The following is a 26,030-nucleotide window of genomic DNA, read 5'->3' as shown; positions in this document are numbered from 1 at the left end:
GTACCAGTGTATTTCAGAATTTGCTTGAACTTGAACTTTGTTTCCCAGATGTGTAAGTGAAACCTTGATTAATATCTGCATAACCTGAGCCTATCACACGCAGAAAGAGGAGTGGGAATTAATTCAGCATTTAGAGGGAAGATACTGCTAGAGATAAATTCTTTCTTTCTTTCTTTCTTTTTTTTTTTTTGAAAACAATGCCCATATTTATTGATTTTTTTAATCTATTTTTTTTTACTTCATTTTACTTTACAATACTGTATTGGTTTTGCCATATGTTGACATGAATCCACCATGGGTGTATACAAGCTCCCAATCCTGAATCCCCCTCCCACCTCCCACCCCATATCATCTCTCTGGATCATCCCCATGCACCAGCCCCAAGCATCCTGTATCCTGTATCGAACATAGACTGGCACTTCATTTCTTACATGATAGTATACATGTTTCAATGCCATTCTCCCAAATCATCCCACCCTAAATTCTTTCATTCTTGAAGCTCTGTCTAAATGCAGCAGAATTTTATAGCAGAAGTATTTGTCAAGATTTTCGGCAAAAATGTTTAGACATATGTCAGCTACTAGCAACATAAGATGGGACATGGTGGCAACTGTTTGAAGCAACATTAAACAGAAATTCAGAATTGGAAGGAATAGACAAGTTTGGCAGTGTGTAGTATACATAGTCTCAAGAAGTTAGGTTTAAAGTACATTTTGTAAATCAGAGGGATCTATTTTCCTACTAAAAGTGTGCTTTTAGAGTAAATTCTGTAATGGATCCTGTTAGGAAACCAAAGAACTTCCTTTCCCTAGTCTCCAAATGTTAAATGTTAAATGTTCTCAACATTTCTTCACTTGTGATCTTTTTTCAATTGTATGTTATACATGTTATAGGAAAATATAAAATTTCCTATAAGGAAATCAACATTCTTGTTGTTGTTCAGTCTCTAAGTCATGTCTGATTCTTTGCAACCCCATGGACTGCAGCATGCTAGGCTGCCTTGATCTTTGCTATCTCCCACAGTTGGCTCAAATTTATGTCCATTGAGTTGTTGATACCATCCAACCATCTCATCCTCTGCTGCCTCCTTCCCCTTTTGTCTTCTAACTTTCCCAGCATCAGGGTCTTTTCCAACAAGTCAACTCTTTGTATCAGGTGACCAAAGTATTGGAGCTTCAGCTTTAGCATCAGTCCTTCCAATGAATGTTTGGAGTTGATTTCCTTTAGGATTGAGGACAGTAAATGGATAGGTGTGGGCATGTACATGACTGTGAGTGGATGGGTGTGGGGTGAGTGCATAGATAGATGTATGAATTGTTAGATGTGGTATGAGTATGGATGTAAGTGAATGGGTAGGTGTACATGGGTGTCAGTGATTGTATGGATGTAAGTGAATGGATGTAAGTGAATGGGTACATGGGTGTGTGTGGATAGGTGTGAGTGGATGCATGTTATTGTGAAGGTGTATGGGTGTGTGGCTGTAAGTGTATAGATAAATATGGGTATGTAAATGGATGTGTATGTATGAGTTTGTAGATGGATGTGAGTGGTTGTATGTGTGTGCATGTGCGTGGTAAGATAGGTGTGGGTGAAATGAGAAAGGAAAAAGAATGGTGAATAATTGATATAGATAATTGGGAAGGTACACTGGGAACAAATCTCAGCATACTTGAGATTAGTTACAAGGCTTTTTCATGATTTGAAGTGAAAGCTTATGCATGTGGCACTTTGACAAGAAATGTAGTCAGTTAACCTGGAGCAGAATGTATTAAAATCAGGTTTCTGAACACTGGGCTGGAGGAAGCATAAGCTGGAATCAAGATTGCTGGGAGAAATATCAATAACGTCAGATATGCAGATGACACCACCCTTATAGAAGAAAGTGAAGAAGAACTAAAGAGCCTCTTGATGAAAGTGAAAGAGGAGAGCGAAAAAGTTGGCTTAAAGCTCAACATTCAGAAAACGAAGATCGTAGCATCCAGTCCCATCGCTTCATGGGAAATAGATGGGGAAACAGTGGAAACAGTGGCTAACTTTATTTTGAGGGGCTCCAAAATCACTGCAGATGGTGAGTGCAGCCATGAAATTAAAAGACGCTTACTCCTTGGAAGAAAAGTTATGATCAACCTAGAAAGCATGCTAAAAAGCAGAGACATTACTTTGTCAACACAGGTGCGTCTAGTCAAGGCTATGGTTTTCCAAGTGGTCATGTATGGATGTGAGAGTTGGACTATAAAGAAAACTGAGTGTCGAAGAATTGATGCTTTTGAACTGTGGTGTTGGAGAAGAGTCTTTTTTTTTTTCTTTTTTCTGGAGAAGAGTCTTGAGAGTCCCTTGGACTGCAAGGAGATCCAACCAGTCCATCCTAAAGGAGATCAGTCCTGGGTGTTCATTGGAGGGACTGATGCTGAAGCTGAAACTCCAATACTTTAGCTACCTGATACGAGGAGCTGACTCATTTGAAAAGACCCTGATGCTGGGAAAGATTGAGGGCAGGAGGAGAAGGGGACGACAGAGGACGAGATGGTTGGATGGCATCACCAACTCAATGGACATGGGTTTGGGTATACTCCCACAGTTGGTGATGGACAGGGATGCCTGTTGTGCTGTGGTTCATGGGTTGCAAAGAGTCGGACACAACTGAACAACTGAACTGAACTTAACTGAACTACCAGTTGCAAATATGCATATATCAAAACAAAGAATACAGTCAAAGAGGACAGGGAAGAGCAAGCTTGACTTGTGGTCAGAAAAGACAGATCACACTGAAGAGAATGCAAAATCTGAAGGATTATTTCTTTAGTCACACCGGTTGAGGGTTCTCATAAGAGGTAGACAGAGATCCTTGAACCCACTCTGTAATGTTATGTGAATATTTATGCTTTGTTACTCTAGAATGAATTGTACTATAATTCTCATTATAGAGAGCTGACTGGGGCTTCTCAGCAAGGCCCCTGGAAAGGAGTCATTCTGGTGGTATTTCCAGTGGAGACTAAAGCTGGGTGTGACCCTGAGCTGACTATTAAGATTCTGGGTCATAGGATGGCCAAAACTTAGTTGAGCAATAGTTTTCAGAAGGCTGCATTCACAGTGCTGATATCTTTCTCTCGGGGTGTTTTAGTCTTCTATTACAGCTATAGCAAATACCATAAAATAAGCAGCTTTAAAGAAACCCAGCTCATTATCTTATCATTTTATAGGTCAGAAGCCCAACATGGGTACCCTGGGGTAAAATCAAGTTGCCAGCAGACATTGTCCCTTCTGAGACCCTGTGCTTGTTTCCTTGCCCTCTCCCGTTTCTAGAGCCACCCACATTGCTTGCACACAGCCCCAGTCCTCCGCTATTGCATCAGCAATGGCTCCTTGCATCCCCTTTTCCTTCCTTTGTCCCATCTCTGTCACCAGATGGATAGGTTCTCCACTTTTGAGAACTCATATGATTAGGCGGGGCCTATCACTTCTCATCCTGTTTTCTCCAGAATATAGTGGAGTTGAAATGTAAGACATGCTTTACTAGTGTTGAGCCAGTCTGTGTTGTCTTACCCCTCTAGAGCAAATTAGCAGTGGGGTCAACCACAGGATGCCACATCCTTCACTCCCTTGCAGATAGCACCTTGTCCTTAATGCCGTTGGGTTGTTTTTCTAGACTTACGTGGAGACAGACCAATATTTGAAATAATGAAACAAAGAGCAAGAGAGCGCAGGCAATGGGAGGAGAAAAAGCCCACTAGAAACACAAGAAAGAGGAGAAAATAGCATTCAAAGAGTTGATTTTAAATTGAATTATTTTAATCAAATATTCCAATCTTTCCATGCTAGGTGTAACTTAAAATACTTAAAATTCTTTTTGTTTACTAAAGGAAAAGAGAACAAAGCAGTTGATACTCTCACTGACTTCCTTGCTATTTCATAGTTATTGGGCGTGGGGTGGAAGGAGGCTCTCAGTAAACTTGAAACCGCAAAATATTTAAACTACAAGCTAAGAACGTTTGCAAGTAAAGAGCTGTCAACCACATTTTATGTTTTGCCTGGGCTCTGGGGACACGGAGAAGGAACACATTTCTCATAGACACCAGCATCTCTTTTTAGTGGTTTTCTCCAGCCAGGGATAGGCTTGGTAATATTTCCTGGGCAATAAGAGGTTGGAGTGGAGGATTCTAACCATCAACAAGCTCAAATAATCTGATCTGTGAAAGAGTTTCTTGTTCACAAAACTCAGAGATGTCGAATGAATAACAATAGCTTTTTAATGACTTCTTTATACATAGGAGGATGAGCGATGCAGGGAGCAGAGCAACAAAAAGCCCCTATTCAGAAACAGTCTTCAGCTGGTGGATGTACCTAAATGACCCAGTCTCCAGAGTCACCTCCAGAGAAGACATGCTACACGTATCAGAAAATAGAAGCACATTCATCACACATAGCAGAAACTCAGCCTGCCTTATGGGCTCTGCCCTGTTTTTGACTTCCTTCCCAGTGACTTTCCTCAGAAACAGCTTTGGGTGGAGAGAGCATTATTAACAAAGGGTGTTGATGTCTGTAATGAACGGTAATGATGATCAATTTAAGCACTAGCCAGGCTTTGGGAGGCACTGACCTCCTGGAGGTGGGTAGAGCTAAGGCACAACTTTGAGGCTTTTGGAGGGTAAGAGGGTGATGTGGTTAAAAAAGTTTCCTCCAGGATACTGTGAGGCCCATCTGTCTTACGCCAATCTGTCTCGGCCAGGAACATCCCATCAAGGGCAGCTGTATTCTTCATTGTGTTTCAACCTGGAGGCACTAGTCTAGTGACTGTACTTCTGACACTAACACTCTGTGGCTTGGAAGTCTTTGCCAAAGATACTGCACTGAGTTAGTCCTCTGAGACAGTAAATCAAGAGTGTGAAGGCAGTTCCTGGGAACTAGTAAACAATGAATCCATTTGTAATTGTGTCTAAAATTTAATACTAAAACAAGGGTATCTGTAGTTCCGCCCCCCCACCCCCGTTTTTATCAAAACATCAAATTTAAACACTTAATGGTTATTGAATATATCATTCTTTATTGAGAAGGAATTACTGTGCTGTTCTTATACATTTTCAGTTTAAACTAGCGTAGATGGTACTTGATGCAGTGGTCAACTTGGCAGAAAGAAAAAAGTCATCAAATTCTAAAATCCCTACAAGGAAGTATAAGTCTCTTAGGAAGTATTTCCAGCCCAAATCTTGGAAAGGCAACAATAGTCTTTATTATTAGTAGCTTACTTATGGTTCTTCTTCTTGACTGATTCTTTCTGTATCTAATAACTTAAGATATCCAACATTCTTCATCTGGGGAATCATTTAATGGTAAATCAGGGGCTGTTGTCTAAAGCAGAAGAGTAGCTCTTATTATATCAATGAATAACTAAACAGTTGTGGGAATGTTTGCAAGAAATTCAGATGTTCTCCACATACACATTTCTTGCCTGTTTGTGTTTTTCTTTTTCCTTTTTTTTTTTTCCTTTTTTTAACATCTCCCCTGTGGTTGATCTAAACACAGGCTTCTTGATTTTTTTGTTTCTTTATGAAACTAGGTTCATCATTTCCTATGGCCCTTTAATAATGTATGAAAATTCATTCTCAGGTCACTGATTCTTTCTTTTTTGCCCTGGATATTTCCCTACCTCCTTGAACTAAGTATTTCATCCTGACTCAATTTTTACTAGGGAATTTCCCTTCTGAAATTTTACCAATAAACATATCATGTTTTTAGTAATTATCTCCATTAGAAAAGACTTCAACTGGGTTCTCAGTTTTCTGAGAGCAAGTGATCCTCAAAGTGATTTTCAAATATTCAATTGAGAAGAAAAATGGAGGAAAGGGACATTTTAAAGTGAGACTCACAAAAGGTCACAAACTCAAATCAATCTGAGAATCAAGCATGAATTGTGAATTGAACAAGGGGCTGATGAGCAACTTTCCAAGAGTAAAGCTTGGCTGTCTGATCTACAGTTTCAATGTTATTACATATCCCAGCAATGTTGCCACACTGGAAGACGGCCTCTAGGCCAGATCTTCTACTTTTTCAAAAGAAACTCCAAGTCACAATTTTGTGTGACATTTGTAAATTTTAAAATAATGGCAACTAGCTCAAACATTTTAAACTCTATCCAGGCCAAAAAGAGCATATCTGTAAGCCATATCTGGCCTATGAACTATTTCTTTAAAGTCTTGAAAAAAACTATTGGAATAGTTATTTTATTGGAATAGAACTATCCTAGGTGTCAGAAAATAATGTTATGTAGATTTGTTTGTTATTCAGTGGCCTGACTCTCCCACTTTCTTTGTCTAGCCTTTGAATTTCTGTACATTATACGCCTCTAATGCAACTGTCCTGGTGGTTTCCATAACTAGTTCTCCACCACTCCAAATGTCAATATTGCAATTACATGGTCATACCTGTGTGGCGTTTATGACTCTTGAGTACTCTGTGATTTGAATACTCAATATAGAGTGAAAATTGCAGGCTTGGTCTAACAGTAGCTTTCATGGGGTGGTATTATGAGCCTTAACATAAAATGTCTTTGCAGAAGTTTCTATTTAGAGGCATAAAGAATGCATTTCTCCCTTTTTTGGTTTTCATAGCTTTCCAAACACCATAGACTAATATGTCCACACCTGACAATTAGATGGAATAAAAGTGAAAGAACTTATATCTTGGTTTAACGTTCTTCATAGTGAAGGAGAGACAAGGAAGGGGAAATGTTTCATTAATTATTCAAAATCAGCCTGGGAATATCAATATGGACAGCCAGATTCCATCAAAATCGTGCCTCAGACTAAATGGCTTTTCTGAAAGTGTTTCCATTTTTTGCCTTTCAGACACTGCTCCTGTCTTTCCCAAACCATACCACCCCCAGTTCCCAGTTGCTTTTCTGTCCACATACATCAAAATTACTGGGAACTGCAAATGCCACTGGCCCAGGTGCTTCATCCAGAAGGAAGTGTAGGGAACCAGCCAGACTGACAGGTTATTGATCTGCCCTCAACACTTCTCAGTCATCCTTGATCTATGAACGGGATTGATATACTCTATAACTCCCTCTGTGGCAGTGGGGGCCTCATGGCTAGGTAGTCAGTGGAGGAAAAGTATAATATAAACTTAAGAAAAACACAAATATGCTTCAAATGGCAGAATAAAACTGATTTTATTCAGTTGATCACAAATGGAGGAACAACATTTTCCAGCTTTTGCAAGCTAGTGGTTGTGTAAACATTGTAAAGGTATGTTTTCAGTGGTCTGAATGAGTTGAGAGTTGAATATTAAGCATCATGGTTTCTGAGACACTATGAAATGATTAGTTTATATTTATTTCAATAGTAAGCTAATATGCAGCTTGAATGTCACAGATTTTTATTACTTATATTCTAAGAGTAGTTGTATCAGTCAAGAAACAGAAACCATACTAGCTATTTAAACAGAGAGAACCTAATATAAAGAATTGTTGACCAGGAATGAAGTTGTTACCTAGGTATCTAGCAGAGTTAAAAAAAATAAAAAAGCACTGCTATAGAAGGTAAGCAGCAGCTACCTACCATTCCAAATGCTGAAGGACAGAGGGAAGAGGTTTAAATTATTAGGACTTAGAAATTTAGAAGAAACGCCTTAGGGAGCCAAAAATCTTGTTTCCAAAGAGGAAGAACAGTCTGGCTGATGGTGCTGCCTGGAGGGGGAGGGGAAATTCAGTTTGATTTGCAAATACTGGAAAAACTGTAAACTGGTTTCAGGTGCTGCTTCAGGAAAGAACTGCTTTTGCGGGGATAAAGAAGTATTGCTGGGGTGATACAGGAACCAAAAGCAGACAGGAAACCCTTTAAGAAGATGCAAGTCTTCTCTCTCCTCTAACCTCACCTTTTCCCTCCAGTACTGGTATTAGTAAATCATAATGCAGAGCTGGCTGGCTAAGCAGAAACGGGGCGAGCAGTGTCCCAGTGCCAGCATCACAAAGCTGGATGTAGAAGAGAGAGTATGGAATACAGAGACAGTGCATTAACAACTGGCACAGCAAGATGCCTTCTCAATCTTTCAAAAGCTCATGGGGAAAATAAGGTTCTATTCTCCTGAGGTAAATGTCATTACTTTTTTTTCTAAAAAAATAATTCTGAAAAAGGAAGTATTGTGAATCAGTTTCATAAAAAATCATTGGCTCAGTATTTACAGTTCCAAGTTTTTTCATTTCTGATTTTTAGGGTAAAGTATATACTTAATATACTTAGTCAGACTGGGAGCTGACTGTGGCTCAGATCATGAACTCCTTATTACCAAATTCAGACTTAAATTGAAGAAAGTAGGGAAACCCTCTAGACCATTCAGGTATGATCTAAATCAAATCCCTTATGATTATACAGTGGAAGTGAGAAATAGATTTAAGGGACTAGATCTGATAGACAGAGTGCCTGATGAACTATGGAATGAGGTTCATGACATTGTACAGGAGACAGGGATCAAGACTATCCCCATGGAAAAGAAATGCAAAAAAGCAAATTGGCTGTCTGGGGAGGCCTTACAAATAGCTGTGAATAGAAGAGAAGAGAAAAGCAAAGGAGAAAGGAAAGATATAAGCATCTGAATGCAGAGTTCCAAAGAATAGCAAGAAGAGATAAGAAAGCCTTCCTCAGTGATCAATGCAAAGAAATAGAGGAAAACAACAGAATGGGAAAGACTAAAGATCTCTTCAAGAAAATTAGAGATACCAAGGGAACATTTCATGCAAAGATGGGCTCAATAAAGGACAGAAATGGTCTGGACCTAACAGAAGCAGAAGATATTAAGAAGAGGTGGCAAGAATACATGGAAGAACTGTACGAAAAAGATCTTCACAACCCAGATAATCACGATGGTGTGATCACTAATCTAGAACCAGACATCCTGGAACGTGAAGTCAAGTGGGCCTTAGAAAGCATCACTACGAACAAAGCTAGTGGAGGTGATGGCATTCCAGTTGAGCTATTTCAAATCCTGAAAGATGATGCTGTGAAAGTGCTGCACTCAATATGCCAGCAAGTTTGGAAAACTCAGCAGTGGCCAGAGGACTGGAAAAGGTCAGTTTTCATTCCAATCCCAAAGAAAGGCAATGCCAAAGAATGCTCAAACTACTGCACAATTGCACGCATCTCACACACTAGTAAAGTAATGCTCAAAATTCTCCAAGCCAGGCTTTAGCAATACGTGAACTGTGAACTTCCAGATGTTCAAACTGGTTTTAGAAAAGGCAGAGGAACCAGAGATCAAATGGCCAACATCTGCTGGATCATCAGAAAAGCAAGAGAGTTCCAGAAAAACATCTCTTTCTGCTTTATTGACTATGCCAAAGCCTTTGACTGTGTGGATCACAATAAACTGTGGAAAATTCTGAACGAGATGGGAATGCCAGACCACCAGACCTGCCTCTTGAGAAACCTGTGTGCATATCAGGAAGCAACAGTTAGAACTGGACATGGAACAACAGACTGGTTCCAAATAGGAAAAGGAGTACATCAGAGCTGTATATTGTCACCCTGCTTATTTAACTTCTATGCAGAGTACATCATGAGAAATGCTGGGCTGGAAGAAGCACAAGCTGAAATCAAGATTGCCAGGAGAAATATCAATAACCTCAGATACGCAGATGGCACCACTCTTATGGCAGAAAGTGAAGAGGAACTAAAAAGCCTCTTGATGAAAATGAAAGATGAGGGTGAAAAAGTTGGCTTAAAGCTCAACATTCAGAAAATGAAGATCGTGGCATCTGGTCCCATCACTTCATGGGAAATAGATGCGGAAATAGTGGAAACAGTGTCAGACTTTATTTTTCTGGGCTCCAAAATCACTGCAGATGGTGATTGCAGCCATGAAATTAAAAGACGCTTTCTCCTTAGAAGGAAAGTTATGACCAACCTAGATGGCATATTCAAAAGCAAAGACATTACTTTGCCAACAAAGTCCCATCTAGTCAAGGCTATGGTTTTTCCAGTAGTCATGTATGGGTGTGAGTTGGACTGTGAGGAAAGCTGAGTGCCGAAGAATTGATGCTTTTGAACTGTGTGTTGGAGAAGACTCTTGAGAGTCCCTTGGACTGCAAGGAGTTCCAACCAGTCCATTCTAAAGGAGATCAGTCCTGTGTGTTCATTGAAAGGAATGATGCTGAAGCGTTCATTGGAAGGAATGATGCTGAAGCTGAAACTCCAGTACTCTGGCCACCTCATGCGAAGAGTTGACTCATTGGAAAAGACTCTGATGCTGGAAGGGATTGGGGGCAGGAGGAGAAGGGGACGACAGAGAATGAGATGGCTGGATGGTATCACCAACTCGATGGACGTGAGTCTGAGTGAACTCCGGGAGTTGGTGATGGACAGGGAGGCCTGGCGTGCTGCAATTCATGAAGTCACAAAGAGTAGGAGACAACTGAGCGACTGAACTGAACTGAACTGAACTGATATTCTTAATAAGTCAATTTTGCCCTATAAACCCTTTAATTTTTTTTCTCATCAAAAAAAGATCTTGAAATTTGACATATCACTGTTTTAATTCATTTTGTGCCTACCTCCATGTTAACTAACTAAAATACACACACACAAAAAAAACAAAAACAAAAAAAACATTTATTTCTCTTATGTAAGTAAGGCCCAAGGAAGTCCCTCCAGAGTTTGTAAGATGGCTGTAGCATTTTCAAGGACCCAGATTCATCCATTTCTCTACTCTGTCTGTTAAGTGTTACATGCATACAATCTGCCCCAAGATGGCTGCTGGAGCTCCAGCCATCAGTCATCAGTATGCAGGAAGAGAAGAGGAGTAGGTTGGTCCCCTACTTTTCAAGAAGAGTTTTTACAAGTGCCACACAATACTTCCACTAGCTACAAAGAAGCCTGTAGACTTTTGGCTAGGAAATCATGTGCCAGCTAGAAAGTGGGGCTCTATTAACTTGAGGGAGTTTGGGCAGAATAACTATTAATAGGAAACTAGCTGTCTCTACCAGACTCTGGGAGGGATATTACCTCATCAATTGTAAGCCTTAGTGTATCAGCTCTTTTTTGAAAGCAAGATTTCATCAGTAAGAAGAGTAGAGTGTATATGAGGGTACTGAGCAGGGGAGGCTACTGAATGGGGTCGATGGAGGACACTGAAGACAAACTTTCTCTATTTAATAATTTTTCTCAGAGGCAGCATAAAACCCAAGTCTACCTTTCTTATTTATTCATTTTTATTCATTTGTCCATTTAAAGGATTTGGATTCTATACTGGCGGAGAAGGGGTCATGTATCACACATTTGTTTTGTTTCAAAGAACTAAATTATTTTTTAGAAGACCACATACTTCTACTTGAGTTCTTTCCCCTCTCTTTTAAAAAAATGCCCCCTAATGCTAAGATAGCTTTTGGATTTTCATGGTTATTATATTCATCCTCGTGAGTTTGTCTCTCCCTTCCCATGAAGTCCAAAGGGCATGGAAAAATGGCATCATATTGATAAAACATGATGCCTTCCAAGACATTCTTTAAATGGCCTATGTGCAAATATGGTCAAAATGAATAATTCAGGCCAATTGGAGTGAATATTTCTCCATGAATGCTTGGGGTGAAACTGGCTGGCTTTGCAAAGTGGTTCTCTTTATAAACTAGCAACGTTGCTTTACAACGTGTCTGGGTGAGAGGCCAAATTCTTAAGTGAGTTAAGTATTTGTAGTTAGTATTTTCTAGCACTTTCACTTTTAGAACTTATAGGATAGAGCAACTGACCCTGCTGTGCTTTGTCACATTGCTTTAGCAGACTCGTTGGCAGAAATATCATAAATTTTTCTAGTAAACACCTCAGTCTCCCCAGGTGTCACTTGGTCCTAGCTACCTCATTGTCCATACATCGATACCTTTAATGACAATAAGACAATTTTCAGGAGGACATTGAAGGAGGAATGAGGATGATTAAAAAAGAAAAGATGAAGATTCAATGGGAATTTTATGATTCTTTGTCATTTTTTGCTGCAGAGAAAAGGCATGAACGCCTGCATGCATAAAGATCCATTCCTAATCAAAGTAGCGACAGGGCTGCAGACTGGATGCCAGTCTGACCTCTTTGGGCAGCTTTCACTTTCACTCTGCACCCACTATTGCACCCCAATTCCCCTCACCCACCATCTGCAGCTAGTACTACAGATTTTTCTTAAGGATACTGGGGAGATCAGGAAAGGGTATGTTTTGCACATCATACAGAGAATAACTTCTAGAAAACCATTCACAGCAAAATAAAATGATCCCTGTTGCTTTAAGGAGAAACGCTGTCTTCAGTAACCCTGATTTCTCACCTGCTTTTTCCATCTCAAAGATTTCTCTTCTTCTGTGCCCTATTCCCCTCCTCCCTCTCACCCCTTCCTTCTTCTAAAGGGGAGCATAAAAGCGGGTGAGAGCTTAGTTACCTTCATAAACCCATGGGGCATATGAATTGTACATTAAAATAGGGATAAAAACTTAAGAAGCTCTGTCGGTGGAATTTTAGACAGAATGAATAATGGAAAGAGTCAAGGACTGGAGCCAAAGAGAGCTGGAATTGATTCCCAGTTCTGTCATTTAGAAACTGACTGTCTTGGGCAAGTTACTTGTCTTTTCTGAGTCATAGTTTATTCATTTGTAAAAATTAAAATAATAATACCTATCTGATAATCATTTGAGAATTAACTATAATTATGTACGTAAAAATTAGTGCAACGTCAGATGCATAGTTAACATTAAATAAATATTAGTTATCTTTAACATAAAAGAGATGGATGAATTATTGGGGCAAGTCATGGGTCTTTCTCAGAATTTTCATCTGCGGGGAGCAGCATGGTGAAGAGGGAAGATTGTAAGCAAGTTTAGGGAAGTTTCACAAGTTTAGTTTATTTGATTGCAGTAATTTTTCTTATTGGTCTCCTTAAATACTTTTGCTATGTGCAACTTCTTGGTAACAAGGAAAATGGGAAACTAAAACAGGAAATCCTTGGTTAATAAGAAATCAGAACCAACAAAGCAGAGTGGTTTGGGGGATTATTTTACCCATGTGCTGTTTAAAATCTAATGAAATAATTTTACTGGGTTCTTTGTGTTCTCTAGAGCCACTTTCTCTTTTGGATGGTGATAATCAAGTGATAAATTTTGTTTCTTCAAGCCTCATTTTCTGTGTTGGTCATTCTGTTTGGGGCCAGCACATTCTTTTGTCACATGTGTTCATATCACTGTCTTAGGATCTGTCAAAATGAAGAATAACTTCCTTTTCTGTGCCAGAGCTGATTTGATAGCCTTGATTGCAAAGATTCACACTTTTCTTGGCACCAAAATGCAGGAACTGAGTGCAGATCTCACAACTTTTTGTCCCTTCTCAGCCGCAGTGCCTGAACAGTGTTCTGATATAACCAGCACAGCTGTCCTTGGTGTGCTTGAACTCAAGTGCCTGCCAATGGCTGTAGGATCTAGCCTCAGATCAGGTGCCGCTCCCTCTGTGAATGGGAGCCAATGCTAAAGAACCCCTAATCCAGAGTGAGGTCATCCTTCAGGAAATGAAGAAGGTCCTAAGACTTTTGAAGATAATCTTTCTTGAACTAGGTTGTAGACCGGGATAAAACTGACTCATGCCTTTCCCCAAGGTAAAAACTCCTTTGGCTTCTGACTGTAATGAGATCTTATCAGTCCTTTCTTCTAGTTTAGGAAAATTGTTGGCCATGTTTTTATTTTAAAAAAAGATAGTGTGACAGGTAGACTGATGTCTATAAGAAGATATATCTGCATAAAACAAGAACATAAATACAACATCTGTTAAAGAAACATCAACTGAAGTCTGAGCATCTTCATCCCAGGGAAGCTGTACAGATAGACCACCAGGAAGAATAGAGCCCAAGGTTGCATTCTTGGCTTAACAATTACAGCCATAATTTATTAATACTCCAGTCCCATAATAAAGAAGCGTGGATACCTGGTAGGTTATAAGAAGCTTAACTCACTCTGAAGGCTTCCTGATAATCTACCTGTTCAAGCTTTAATTACTTCTGCTGGTTCTTAACCTTAGGCTCATGGACACTCAAAAAGTCTGGCCTGTGACTATAGTTCAAGTAAAAGAGAAATCACAACTAAAAATATTTGATAAATTATTTCAATAAAATTAGTTTCACTTGTACTAGTAAGAATTTTCTATTTTTCTTTAAAAATTATTATTCTGGGAAGAGGTCCATAGGCTTCAAAGAACTGACAAAGGGATCCATGGCACTAAAAAGAACCCCTAAGGTAATGGAAGGTCTTTTGTACTTGATCCGCAGTTTCATTAATCTAGTTTTCAGAAGCCTCGGTTCTCTGCTGCATGACCTCACCACCATGCTTCTTGGTTCATACCATATGTGTTGAGATGTGCAGTAATTGTCCATCTTCCTTTGCAGTATCGAATGAACACTGCCTTTGTTTGATGCGGCAACAGTGCAGTTCATAACAGAAATGTTTTTCATATTTTTTTGAACATTTACTGAACAAATCCTATGTGCAGTTATTATGATAGCCGAAGAGGATGCTCAGTCAAAAAAATCACCGTTCTTTATCAACTTAAAATATGTGTGTGTGTGTGTTCACGTGAATGTGTGTGTATGAATGTGTGTGTATGCAATAACTTCTTGATTTATATTTCCCCTGCAGATCTTGGAGCCATCTGAGGTTTTATGGGGACTTTCCAGCATTCCAGACTGCTGCCCTGCAATGAAGCTCTGAGTCACAGTCTTTGGGTCTAAGGTACTGGCTACGATGTGGAACCCCAAGACAGCCAACCTGACTAACCTTCACTCTAAGCAGAAGCCCAAAATGCGTCTGGCCTGAAATCAGAGCAAGCCTTAGAGAAAGCCTTCTTTGTTAATGGAAAAAGAAGAGGAGAAAAGGGTTTCCGCATTGCAACAGTCTTTCCACCATTCCAAAGAGCCCACCTTTCTTATAAACCAAGCTGTTCTATTTGGTGAGTCCCATTCTAGCTTCTTGCCAGAAATAGAACGTGACAGTCAGGGTGAAAAAATAAAGACAAACCCTCGGAAAAACAGACCTGGAACTGTAATTCTCTCAAAGCAGTCCAGTAGGAGGATTATGTCTGAAAGCCAGCCCAGGCCCCCCGTGATCCCATCCCGCAGACCCAGGTTCCGGGTGTGCTATATATGTGGCCGAGAATTTGGGTCCCAATCCCTTGGCATTCATGAACCCCAGTGCCTAGAGAAGTGGCGTGTTGAAAACAGCAAGTTGCCCAAGCACCTGAGGAGGCCAGAACCTTCCAAACCACCTCCTCTCAACGGAAGTGGGTCCTACAGTCTTCAGGCAGTGAATGAGGCAGCCTTCCAGAGTTCCCAGGCTCAGCTGCTGCCATGTGAGTTCTGCAGCCGCACATTCTTGCCAGACCGGCTTCTTGTTCATCAGAGAAGCTGCAAGCAGAAGGTTGAGGGGCCCAGGGCACCAAGCCTGGACAGATCTGATGATCTTGCCGGTCTCAAAGCTTCCAGTGGCATCACAACCCGACCAAGGACTGTCATCTGCTACATCTGTGGGAGGGAATTTGGTACCCTGTCCCTTCCTATCCATGAGCCCAAATGCCTGGAAAAGTGGAAAGTAGAAAATGACCGACTCCCCAGGGAGTTCCGCCAGCCACTCCCACAGAAGCCTCAGCCCCTTCTCACTGGACAGCCCAACCACACAAGGCCACGTCAAGGCCAGCTCATGTCCTGCCCAAACTGTAGTCAGACCTTTGCCCCTGACCGCCTTCCAGTACACAAGAGAAGTTGTAAAGGTCAACCTAGTGGGCCAAAAGCTCAGGATCTGACATTAGGGAGTAGAGGTGGCCTGAAAGAGTCCACTAATTCCAAGTCTCAGAGGAACCCGGCAGCACCCCCTGTGACTGATAAGGTAATTTGTGCCACATGATATGCATCGGGTAGGCCTGGGGGTACATTCTACCTCCAGGGGAATGAGAGAAAAATGCCCCTGGAATCAGCTCCCTCATCCCCTAGGATGGTTTTCCTTCAGTGCCCATTTCTGCCTCAGTGAAACCTAAGTTGACCCCCTATTGGACTCCGGGGCTATACCTCCATTGGCACAGCAGATATAAAAACATCCTTGCCCAGTGGGTCCCTGGTCCTCTTTCATTCTGCTGCCTAAAAGAGAGATGGACTTCTTTCTTCTCTGAATCCCTCATACCAATAATCCTTGGGAGAGACTGGCATTTGAAAATGAGTCAGTAATGCTGTGTCTACATTACAGAGATATCATTCCCATTCCAACTGCCAATATTTATTACTGGTTTATTTTAGTAGTCTACCTTAGGAATTCACTTTTGGCAACACTGGGTGATGGTGAGTTTATCGTTCTAAAATAGAATCTGTGTCAAAAACCCCAGATGACTTTAGCAGTAATTAAACACCGGAGCACTTGCAGAACTGAACATGCTCTACAGTGCAGCATGCTTTCTTTTAATGCTTACATGGCTATAGTCTATGGGGAAGTAACTCCTACTCAAACCGAGAGTCAACTAGGTGTGTTCATGGATCTGGGAAATACTCAGTTCCTGCTGCTGCTCTGGACCCCATGTTTGGGTCAGACACCAGGCTGTGACCCCTGATTTGGGCAGTTGTAAATAAGCATGACCCTAGGGGTCCCCAGCCTATATAGTGAAGTGTCACTGGGTCTTGACCTGAAATTTCATCATCAACCAGGATTGGGGAAGTTTGCTTTTGAGGATGGCTACCTGCAAGATAAGGTGAGGTCCATGTGCTCCATTCTGCCATGAAGCAAGGGAAGTGGCTGTCTTGCCACGTGTCACACTTTACAGAACATCAAATCATGAGAAATAGGAGGCTGTCAAGGTCTTTTCTCTACGACTTGCTGCTTGAAAGGCCCCACCTGTAGGGGTTCTTTAAGTGAACTATTTTCAGGAAACTAAGGTAACCCAAGCTATTGTAAACAGTTAAACCAGACTGATTGGGGGGTGGGAAGACATCCTTTATTTTTAATCCAGTTGTTCTTCATTACTTTTTTATTTTTTTATTGTATTACTTGGGCAAATGTCAGGTGCTTTTTCCAAACTTCCATGTTTAAAATGAAATGATCTTTCACTTGCTGGCTTGGAAGATTCCAAAACAATGATCCTAAAGCCGAAGAGTCAGACTAATGGGCATATTTTCCGATGAACTTGAAGAAAGAACAGATAGTTTCTTTGCCGAATGAAAACCCAAACTCGTAAGTGTGGCATGGGCTTCAGGCTGGTCTCATAAACACGAACTGTTTTTCTCATCTTTTGGCTGTTGCTTTTCTTCCAAAACATGTGGGGTCTGGATTCAGCAAGCAAAAGAATCCATGTCTTAGAGCCACAAATCAAGAGCTCCGGTTAGTGTTCTGACATTCAGCACTGTTTCCTGATTGTATGCATTTTCTTTAAATGTCCTCATTACAGAACTTGAGACAGGGATGAGCGTGGTCAGAATGCTCATGCTTGTTGTTGTAACACAGACTCTGTGCTCCCCAGAGTGGAGCCAGCAGGCTGAGCATAGCATGTTCTCACTCAGTCACAACTGCTAAAAGAGGCTGGCCTGGGCCCCCAGCTCCACAGGAGGACACCTCCTGACTCACTGAGTCATCTGGAGAGGAGACTGTCAGGACAGGAGGCCAGTGATGGCTGTCAGTGACTTTCACGTTTAGATCAGAGGGAGTCCGTCAAAACAAGGGCATCAGGAGGACACGACAGCTATGTCAGAGCACAGCCAACTCTGCTCCTAACCTGAAAAGGCACATGTCAGTGAGAAACTGGCACCCACCACCGTCAGATGTGCCTTGGCCTGTTTGGGGACCACACAGGCTTTAGTGGAGGGCATAGTAAGGTCATCCAACCTAGGGTCCCTTCAGCTGCCAGATCTGGAGCAAGCTAGGGTTCATTAAAATGGAGAAAACTCCTAGGCTTCCAAGAGGAATAAGACCTCTTGAACCAACAGACTTTATTCCTTCCCTTGAAAAGACATTTGCCACTGCGTTGCACTTTCAGCAGAAAGCCTCTCCTGGGGAACGTAGTTTTCTGTTGTGGTTGTTATTGGACTCTGTTATTGCTGTTTTTCTTTTCTTTGTATTATGTAAGATTTAGATAGTGCAGTGAATCGTTCATTTCCATAAAGAAAACGCCCTGTGCATTATTGGATTTCAGAATTTCATCTGCCTGTGGCGGCCGACTTTTGGCTGACTGTGAGACACACGCGTGGTTTTTTCAGTTCAGATGTTTGCTTCCTTTTTCCTTATGCCAGTTAGAACAATTTCCCCCTAGAATCCTTGATCTGAATTCATGTTAGAATCAGCGATCTTGCCCAGTGTTTTCAGGGGGCTCAATCTCATAGTGAACTCAGGTAAGAAAAACATTTTCAGAATTATGACCACAGAACTTGGAAATAATTCCCTGCAGTTGGGCAACAATGACTGTTTCGCTGGCAGAGTGAGTTACCCTCCGCTCAGAGTGTTCCTCCTGCGTAGACTGGCTCGGTTCTCTGATGACAAATGCTCCTGTTACCCTTCAGTCAAATCTAAACAAAGAAAACGCCGAGATCCCTAAGACAAACCCCCCAACCCAAGTCATCAATGTGCATTCTGCGCCAGCTCTGCTTTGCCTCTCACCACGGAATGGGTTTGAACTTGTCCCATTGCTTGTCATCCAAAATCTAAGACTGAATTCACTCTCTCTGATTTCACAGTGACATTGTGAGAGACACCGTGCAGTATGAAAGAGGAATGACATCCACAAAGCGGATTTTCATTTAAAAGGGTTTGCTCTGCTGTTATGTGGTATCAGAGCAGCATCGCACTCCCCCTTTTCCCTCTAGAAGAAGGAAAGCCTGAGCAAGCAATATCCAGTTTAGCAAGATTTTAAAAGTCATGTTACTTGCAGATGAAATTAGATGCATAATGTGGGAAACTAGAGATTATCAGTTTAAAGTTTAATTTGGAGCTTAATGTGATCCTTTGATTTCTATTTTAGCAAGCAGTGTCCTAAGTGGTGCTGGAAGTGCGAGAATGGAGGTCACTCTTGACCCCTATTTTAATATGAGTGAACACATTTTAATATTTGTCTTTAATATTTGGGGAAAAGTTTGCCCTTTTCCATAAGCTGATAGTGTTTCAGTCTTTGACTTAAGGCCTTTCTGGCTAACTGAAACACAGATTGACAGTTAATTAAATATAACTACAAACCAGAATGAAGGCTTTGTTTAACTACCTTTTATTAGTTACATAACGCTTGGGGTTATTTTCTTAGTATTTTGATGATAACATGTGAAACACTGTTTCTAAAAATCTGATACTATGTTATAAAATAGGCATTCTTTTTCTTCAGGGAAATCTGTCTTTTTCTTTTTTTAACAAAGGTTTGTGTCTCTGAATGTAGTTTTAAGCTGTCCTTAGCATCCTAGAGGGCTGAGCTACAATCCCATCAGACACATCTCTAGCATCTGCTGCTGCCATCTGGTGTTTTCTTTTAGAGTAATGCCTTCTACACTCAAAAATATTATTTACTGCCTTTCTCTTTGTGTTACCGCCAAATATATTTGAGAATGTGCCCTTATAATACAAATTCCATTTGTTTAGGACTACCGTTGTGTCTTTGGTTTAATATCATCAGTGCTGTTCCATCGCTAAGTATCTCATTCTCCAAAGGCAAACCTCTTAGTTAGAAAGTGACAATCAGAGACTCAGAAAGACTCAGAAGGGCAGAGTGGATGGGTTCACGTCTTGGAACACTGTTAAGATGTGTGTGTGTGTGTGTGTGTGTGTGTATGAAGTAAAAAGTGCTTGTGCTGTGTGCTTAGTTGCTCAGTAGTGTCCAACTCTTGGTGACCCCGTGGACTGTAGCCTGCCAGGTTCCTCTGTCCATGGAATTTTCCAGGCAAGAACACTGGAGTGGGTGCCAACTTCCCAACCCAGGTAAAAAGTGTTTGGAGCTTATTAGGAGGCCTGCGATACAGGGAGATGACCTGTACTGAATGCATCTATGGCCAGGGATTTATGTCCATGTCCTCATTTTAGTCTTCATAATATTACTATAAGACAGATACATCTCCCTACTTTCCAGGTAGAAAAACTGAGGCTAAGCACCTAACCTAGAGTCACACAGAGGGTGTCAGAGCCAGATGTGTCTAACTCCAGAGACCCAAGGTGGCTCAGACGGTAAAGTGTCTGTCTACAATGCGGGAGACCCAGGTTCGAGCCCTGGGTTGGGAAGATTCCCTGGAGAGGGAAATGGCAATCCACTCCAGTACTATTGCCTAGAAGATCCCATGGACAGAGGAGCCTGGCAGGCTGCAGTCTATGGGGTCGCAAAGAGTCGGATACGACTGAGCAACTTCACTTCACTTCAAAGAGAGAAGCATACGTGTCATACAAAAAGGGTAGGGCTATGGTGCCAGGCTGAGTGTTAGTTAAGCAGGGTTAAGAGGACAAAAGTTTGTTCATTCAACAGATCATTCTTGTTAGACATTCTTGAGCTTCCATGGTGGCTCAGATGGTAAAGCACCTGCCTGCAATGTGAGAGACCTGGGTTTGATCCCTGGGTCAGGAAGATCCCCTGGAGAAGGCAATGGCAATCCACTCTAGTACTCTTGCCTGGAAAATTCCATGGACAGAGGAGCCTGGCTACAGTCCATGGGGTCACAAAGAACTGGACATGACTGAGTGACTTCACTTACTTGCTTTGGACTAAGTACTAAATGTAGAATCATTAAAAAGACACAGTTCTTGATCTCATGGAGTTTTTAGCCCTATGGAGGAAATGATATGAAATTTAAATAAAAATAAATATAAAATTTCAAGTTGTAATGTGACAGTGTCTAATGGTGGGAGGTGGACATTCAGGTGCTTGGTTAGAGAAAACCTCTGGGAGGAAGTGACATTTCAGCTGAGACATGGAAGGTGTGAAAACATTAGCCAAGAGGATGTCAGGGGAATGGAAGTACAGGAGGAGGAGACATTCTGTGCGAAGGCCTTGCGGTAAGAAAGATCTTAAAATGGAACTGAAAAATCCACAAGTAGAGTCAAATGAAGGAAGGGGCAGGCACACATGGTAAAGCTGTGGAAACAGCACAGCTGCCCAGTGGACATAGGGACACCCTATTTGGCTGTTGCAGGAATCCAGGTGAAAGTGGATGATAGCCTAGCCTAGGGTGTTGGTATCAGAGATAGGAAAAAAGGGACAGTGGGCAGAACCTGGTAATAGTTGGGATGTGGAGGAGTAAGGAAGAGGGTTGAGGATGACTCCCAGATTTCTAAATTGAGCAACTGTACCAGTTGTTTCACTTTCTAAGATGGGAAAACCTTGAGAAACAGATAGGCTGTTGTGATGAAGACCAATTTTTCCATTCTGGACATGACTGAGTTCACAACTCTTGTGAGACACTTTAAGTAGGTCTGAAAGAATGGTGAAAGTTCTAGAGTGGGCGGGATTGGGTAAGCACAGAGCATAATGTGTAACCAGTGAGGGGTAGAAAGACAGTTTTATTTGTGATGAATGTATATGTCTTAAGTTATTAAACACACAACTAACAGACATTGATAGAGGAAGATTTGAGCCACGATAATATCTTAAGACAGTGCAAGGAGATAGAGATCTATTTATACTATATCTCTATCATTCATTGAGAATCATTCTTTGTTATGGCCATTTGTAACTATAAGACTTTATTATTTTCTTCCCAAATAAAAAATAAAATTTCTGGCAAAAAAAAAAATGCTTGTGAGACATCTAACTAGATAAGTCAGGCTGAATATATAAGTTTGAATCTCAAAAGAGGAAGTGGGCTGGGATATATATTTGTGCATTGTTAATATATATTTAAAGTCATCAGAATGAGTGTAGGACTTGAAAAATCAGCCCAGGACTGACCCTGAAGCATTACAGTATTTAGAGGTTAGAGAAGAAGGAGTTGGAGAATGACTGACTGGAAATGCTGGATAAATGACTTGAGAGTTTGGTGCCCTGAGCACTGTTGACAGGAGAAAATGTGGAGAATAAGGGTCTGGGGAACAGTACGCAATGCACAGAGGTGGGATGAAGGATGGAGCAAGGTGAATGCCAGAAAATCTATTTGATTTGGCCATGTGGATTTAGTTTGACAAACTTGGAGAGAACACATTCAGTCATGATGGGGGCTGCAGAGTGTATGGGTGATATTGGATGTGTTTTGAGAAATTTGGCTTAGAGATCGGGAGAGAAATAATAGGTAGGCTAGAAATAGAGACTTTCGGTTAAGAGAGGCTCCCTTAAAAGATGGGAGCTTGTAGAATATATTTGATTATTTTGGATCAGGAGCCAGTAGAGAGAGGAAGGTTAAAAAAAAAGCAGGAGAGGTGATACAAGCAAATGTAAAACCTGAAGGAGAAACAGGAACCAGGGCTGGGGTTCTGTCCTGTGAAGTGGAGGGGTTTAGTACCAGGGGATGTTTCTCTATTTCAGGAGCAGGTTGAATGCAAGTGAAGGCAAAGCTACAGTATGTAAGCTTATATTTTCTCAGTGAAATACCAGGTAGGCTTATCAGGACTATCAGATGAGGAGGAGAGATGTGTAAAGAGAGAGAGAAAAGTGAATCTTAAGGGTTTTCTTAGTCCTTTGTCTGTTCATGCCTTCGGTTAAACTAAGTTTCTGAAATCAAGACTAAGGCTCCTAGAACCATTTGCCTCTGGTTCCTAAACACAAGAATGACTTAGAACTCTTTGGAAGTGGTAGGAAAAAGTTCAGTGTGATCCTTCTGGTGGTTCCTACTCATATATTCATCTTCAGTGGCCCTAGTTCACCTACTCAGACTCATCAGTGCTGATGTCATGAAAACTAGGCTCAACCTCACAAACCACCCCTTGATGATGCTGCCAGCTGGGCCACTAATATCCAGCTCCACATACCATTTCTTCATCTTTTCTTGGTGCCAACCATGCCTGCATATCAGGGCAGCATTCTAGGATCCCACGGCTCTCAGGTGAACTAAGCACAACTTTAAGGTAACAAGACCATTCACTTCTGCACTGATGGCTCTCAAAGCCAAACCAAAGGACTCGTGTGTGTATATAGCGTGTGTGAAATATGTGTTGAGGGTGAGAGTTACACATTTTAGAGCAACAGCATCATCAATGAAATTGATATATAGCTTCCTGACATAGAAATTTGAAAACAATACTCACCTATACAAATTATACTCTTAACATATTCATTTTTAAAATTTAATTTTATTTTTTATTTTATTTATTTTTTAATTGAAGGATAATTGCTTTATAGAATTGTTTTGGTTTCTGCCAAACATATTCATTTCTAAAAGTAAGCTCAAATTATAATTATATATCATATATCCATAGAGAGAGAGACCATAATAGATATAGCTACCTCTCTCAGAGCCCAAAGATGAAAGCAACAATAGATGGTCCTGCCTTTCTGCTCCAGTATGTGTCTTTCTGCTTCTCTGAAAAGAAAAATACTGATTGTAACCTCTGTGAAAGGAGAGGATACATATTACAAGTTCAAATATTATTTCAAGCCTAAAATGAACAGAACTACAATATGCTGTACTCTCAAGGAATTTATCTAGCTTAAACGATTTCATGCGCCTTCCTAAGCCTCCTCTCCATGTTACCCTCATCTCCCTTCTTCCAGTCCCAAACACACACATCCACATTTTCTAGTGATAGATGCTTAAGAAACCTTTATGTAATGACTGAACGGATATACATAGTTCTTAGAAATCCACATTCCAAGGTCAACAATTAAAATCTCTCCCCAAATTCTTAGAACTCCACCAAAAGCAGTGTGACACAACCTTGAAAAAGTTCCATTGAAATGGAGGCAATTGTCCTATGAACAGGCCCGCACTGCTAGCTGTGAGGACAAGTGCAACTTTATGAAGAGCGAGATCATTGACAGAATTTGATATAAGGCTAATTCTTTTACTTTCCCTTTTTATTATGTAACTTATATCCTTCTTACATTCCATTGCCTCTTTCACATATTTACCTCTCTGAGGGTCTTATAGGCAGAGAAGCTTTATTGTTTAGTCACTAAGTCATGTCTGACCCTTTTGTGACCTCATGGACTATAGCCTGCCACGCTCTTCTGTCCATGGGATTTCCCAGGCAAGAGTTACTGGAGTGGGTTGCCATCTCCTTCTCCAGGGCATTTTCCCGACCTAGGTATCAAACCTGTGTCTCTTGCACTGGCAGGCAGATTCTTTACCACTAAGCTACCAGGGAAGCCCTATAGGGAAAAAGAGGTCTTGCAAATTGAAGAAGGGTCTCAATGATTTTCCAATAATCCTACTCCAAGGATCAGCTCTGATGCCATGATACTGTCATTAAAAGTCCCTAAGCAGCTTTCACATCTACCTTTGTTTAAGCAGAGAAGGTAAAAACAGAGAGAGATCACTTGTCCCAAACTAAAGCTTCAGGAAATCAGAGGTTGAGGGAAGAGAGAGAGAGGAAAGGGAAAGATTGGAATCAAAAACTCTGATAAGAAAGGAGAAGACAACAAACAAGTAACAAAATTGTTTCTTAAGGATAGAATCCTTTCTGTCTTATACCCAAGATGATATCTTTCTTCTTTTCATTGAAAAACTTCTTTCCTGGGCCTTTCCCAGGGCTGGGGGCCCTCGAGTATACAAGCTGTAGACAAAGCAGGCCCTGCTCCCATGTTCCAGGTCAGATAGTGCCCCTTGCTGTCCTTTTTTTTCTCTCTAGAAGCTGGAAAAACTGAGTGCCTGCCCCAGTTATTAGGTTTTTCCTGTCTTCCCCCATTGCTTCATTTTACCCGTGACCCGGAAGCTATCTGAATATGAAGGTCAGGCCTGGAGCCAAACTGAAGAGCATGGGAACCACATGCCAGGGCCACACCCATTTTCTTCAGGGAAAGTTGTTCTTACCAGAATTTGCCAAGAGGTTGAATCCATACCAAAAACACCTCACTTTCCAGCCAATAGCTTTCCACGGGATCAGGAAGGGAAAAAAAAAAAAAAAATCTCAAATGTGAAAAGAAAAAAGAAAAGGAAAAAACTTTAGCTAAGAAACTGTATTCCTTTCATAAACAGAAGCTTTCATTTGGATTTCATTCTTTGACTTTTATTTTTCAGCCTTTGTTATCTCAGGACTAGCAAGTAAATAACTAAAATGCCAAGCATATATTCAAAATACCAATAGTTTGTTTTTAAAAATCAGGTACATGAAAATCCTCTAATGTTAACAGCATTTCCAAATGAACGGCCAAGTCTTTCTTATTGTTGAAAGGAGCAAAACAAAGCCCCAGATCACATGTAGCAGACTCTTTAATAGTTGGCCAATAGACAGGCTGGATTGGAAAATTCCTTTACGTGGCATCCAGTGATTTCCAAAAACAATTTAATTTCAAACAACGATCCTTCCAGATGTGACATTTGGGTAGAATTGTTTGAAAACACTAGAAGTAAACGTGAAATACCAGTGGTTTTGAGACAATCAAACTGCAATTGTTGAGGTTTGAGACTGAACTACACAGTTGCTCCTATATATTAAAATGCTATTGATACTCTTTCTGCATATGTAGGACATGCCTGGGGGAATGGAAACTTGTTTATACACTTTCAAGCTCAGTCAGTTTGCTTCAAATTGTTTTAAATGGCTGCAGGCAAAGTTCTGACTTTGGGAACAGCTTTGGGTCACCTGGATCTCCTTTCCCTTTCATCACTTTCAGCATCCCCTTCTACCCTTCACTACCCCCATCCCTTGATATTATTGGAAGGGGGTTGGGGAAGTATGATAAAATTCTTCATAGAAAACTCTCATAGGTCTATTTGCATTTTGAAAGAGGATCTGGGGAGAAAGCAGTTTAATCCAAAGGAATGAGATTTTGAGGCAGTCCAGAGAGCAGAAGTAGGAGTTTTGTGGATTTCTCTCAAATCCCATGCAATGGCTGACTCTGTGAACCCATAAGGCAGAGCATGATATTCAGCCGACCACAGATGACCTTCCCCCTCATGTTTCTAGAAACTGCTGAAATCAAGCAGACCTGGAATCAGAA

General features: G+C 41.0%; 1 protein-coding gene across 1 annotated transcript in view; it reads left to right on the top strand.

Annotated features, from left to right (window-relative positions):
* LOC138441152 (zinc finger protein 474) overlaps positions 1 to 26,030 on the top strand; it is a 61,944-nt gene that overhangs the window by 14,648 nt on the left and 21,266 nt on the right. The window contains exon 2 of the mRNA XM_069591693.1: positions 14,645 to 15,886. Coding sequence (XP_069447794.1) covers positions 14,858 to 15,886 — 1,029 coding nt within the window. The 5' untranslated portion in view covers positions 14,645 to 14,857. The remainder of the gene's footprint in view (positions 1 to 14,644; positions 15,887 to 26,030) is intronic.

Source organism: Ovis canadensis, chromosome 5 (assembly GCF_042477335.2).
Source record: "Ovis canadensis isolate MfBH-ARS-UI-01 breed Bighorn chromosome 5, ARS-UI_OviCan_v2, whole genome shotgun sequence".
Taxonomy (NCBI): Eukaryota; Metazoa; Chordata; class Mammalia; order Artiodactyla; family Bovidae; genus Ovis; species Ovis canadensis.
This window is presented reverse-complemented; position numbering and strand designations above follow the sequence as displayed.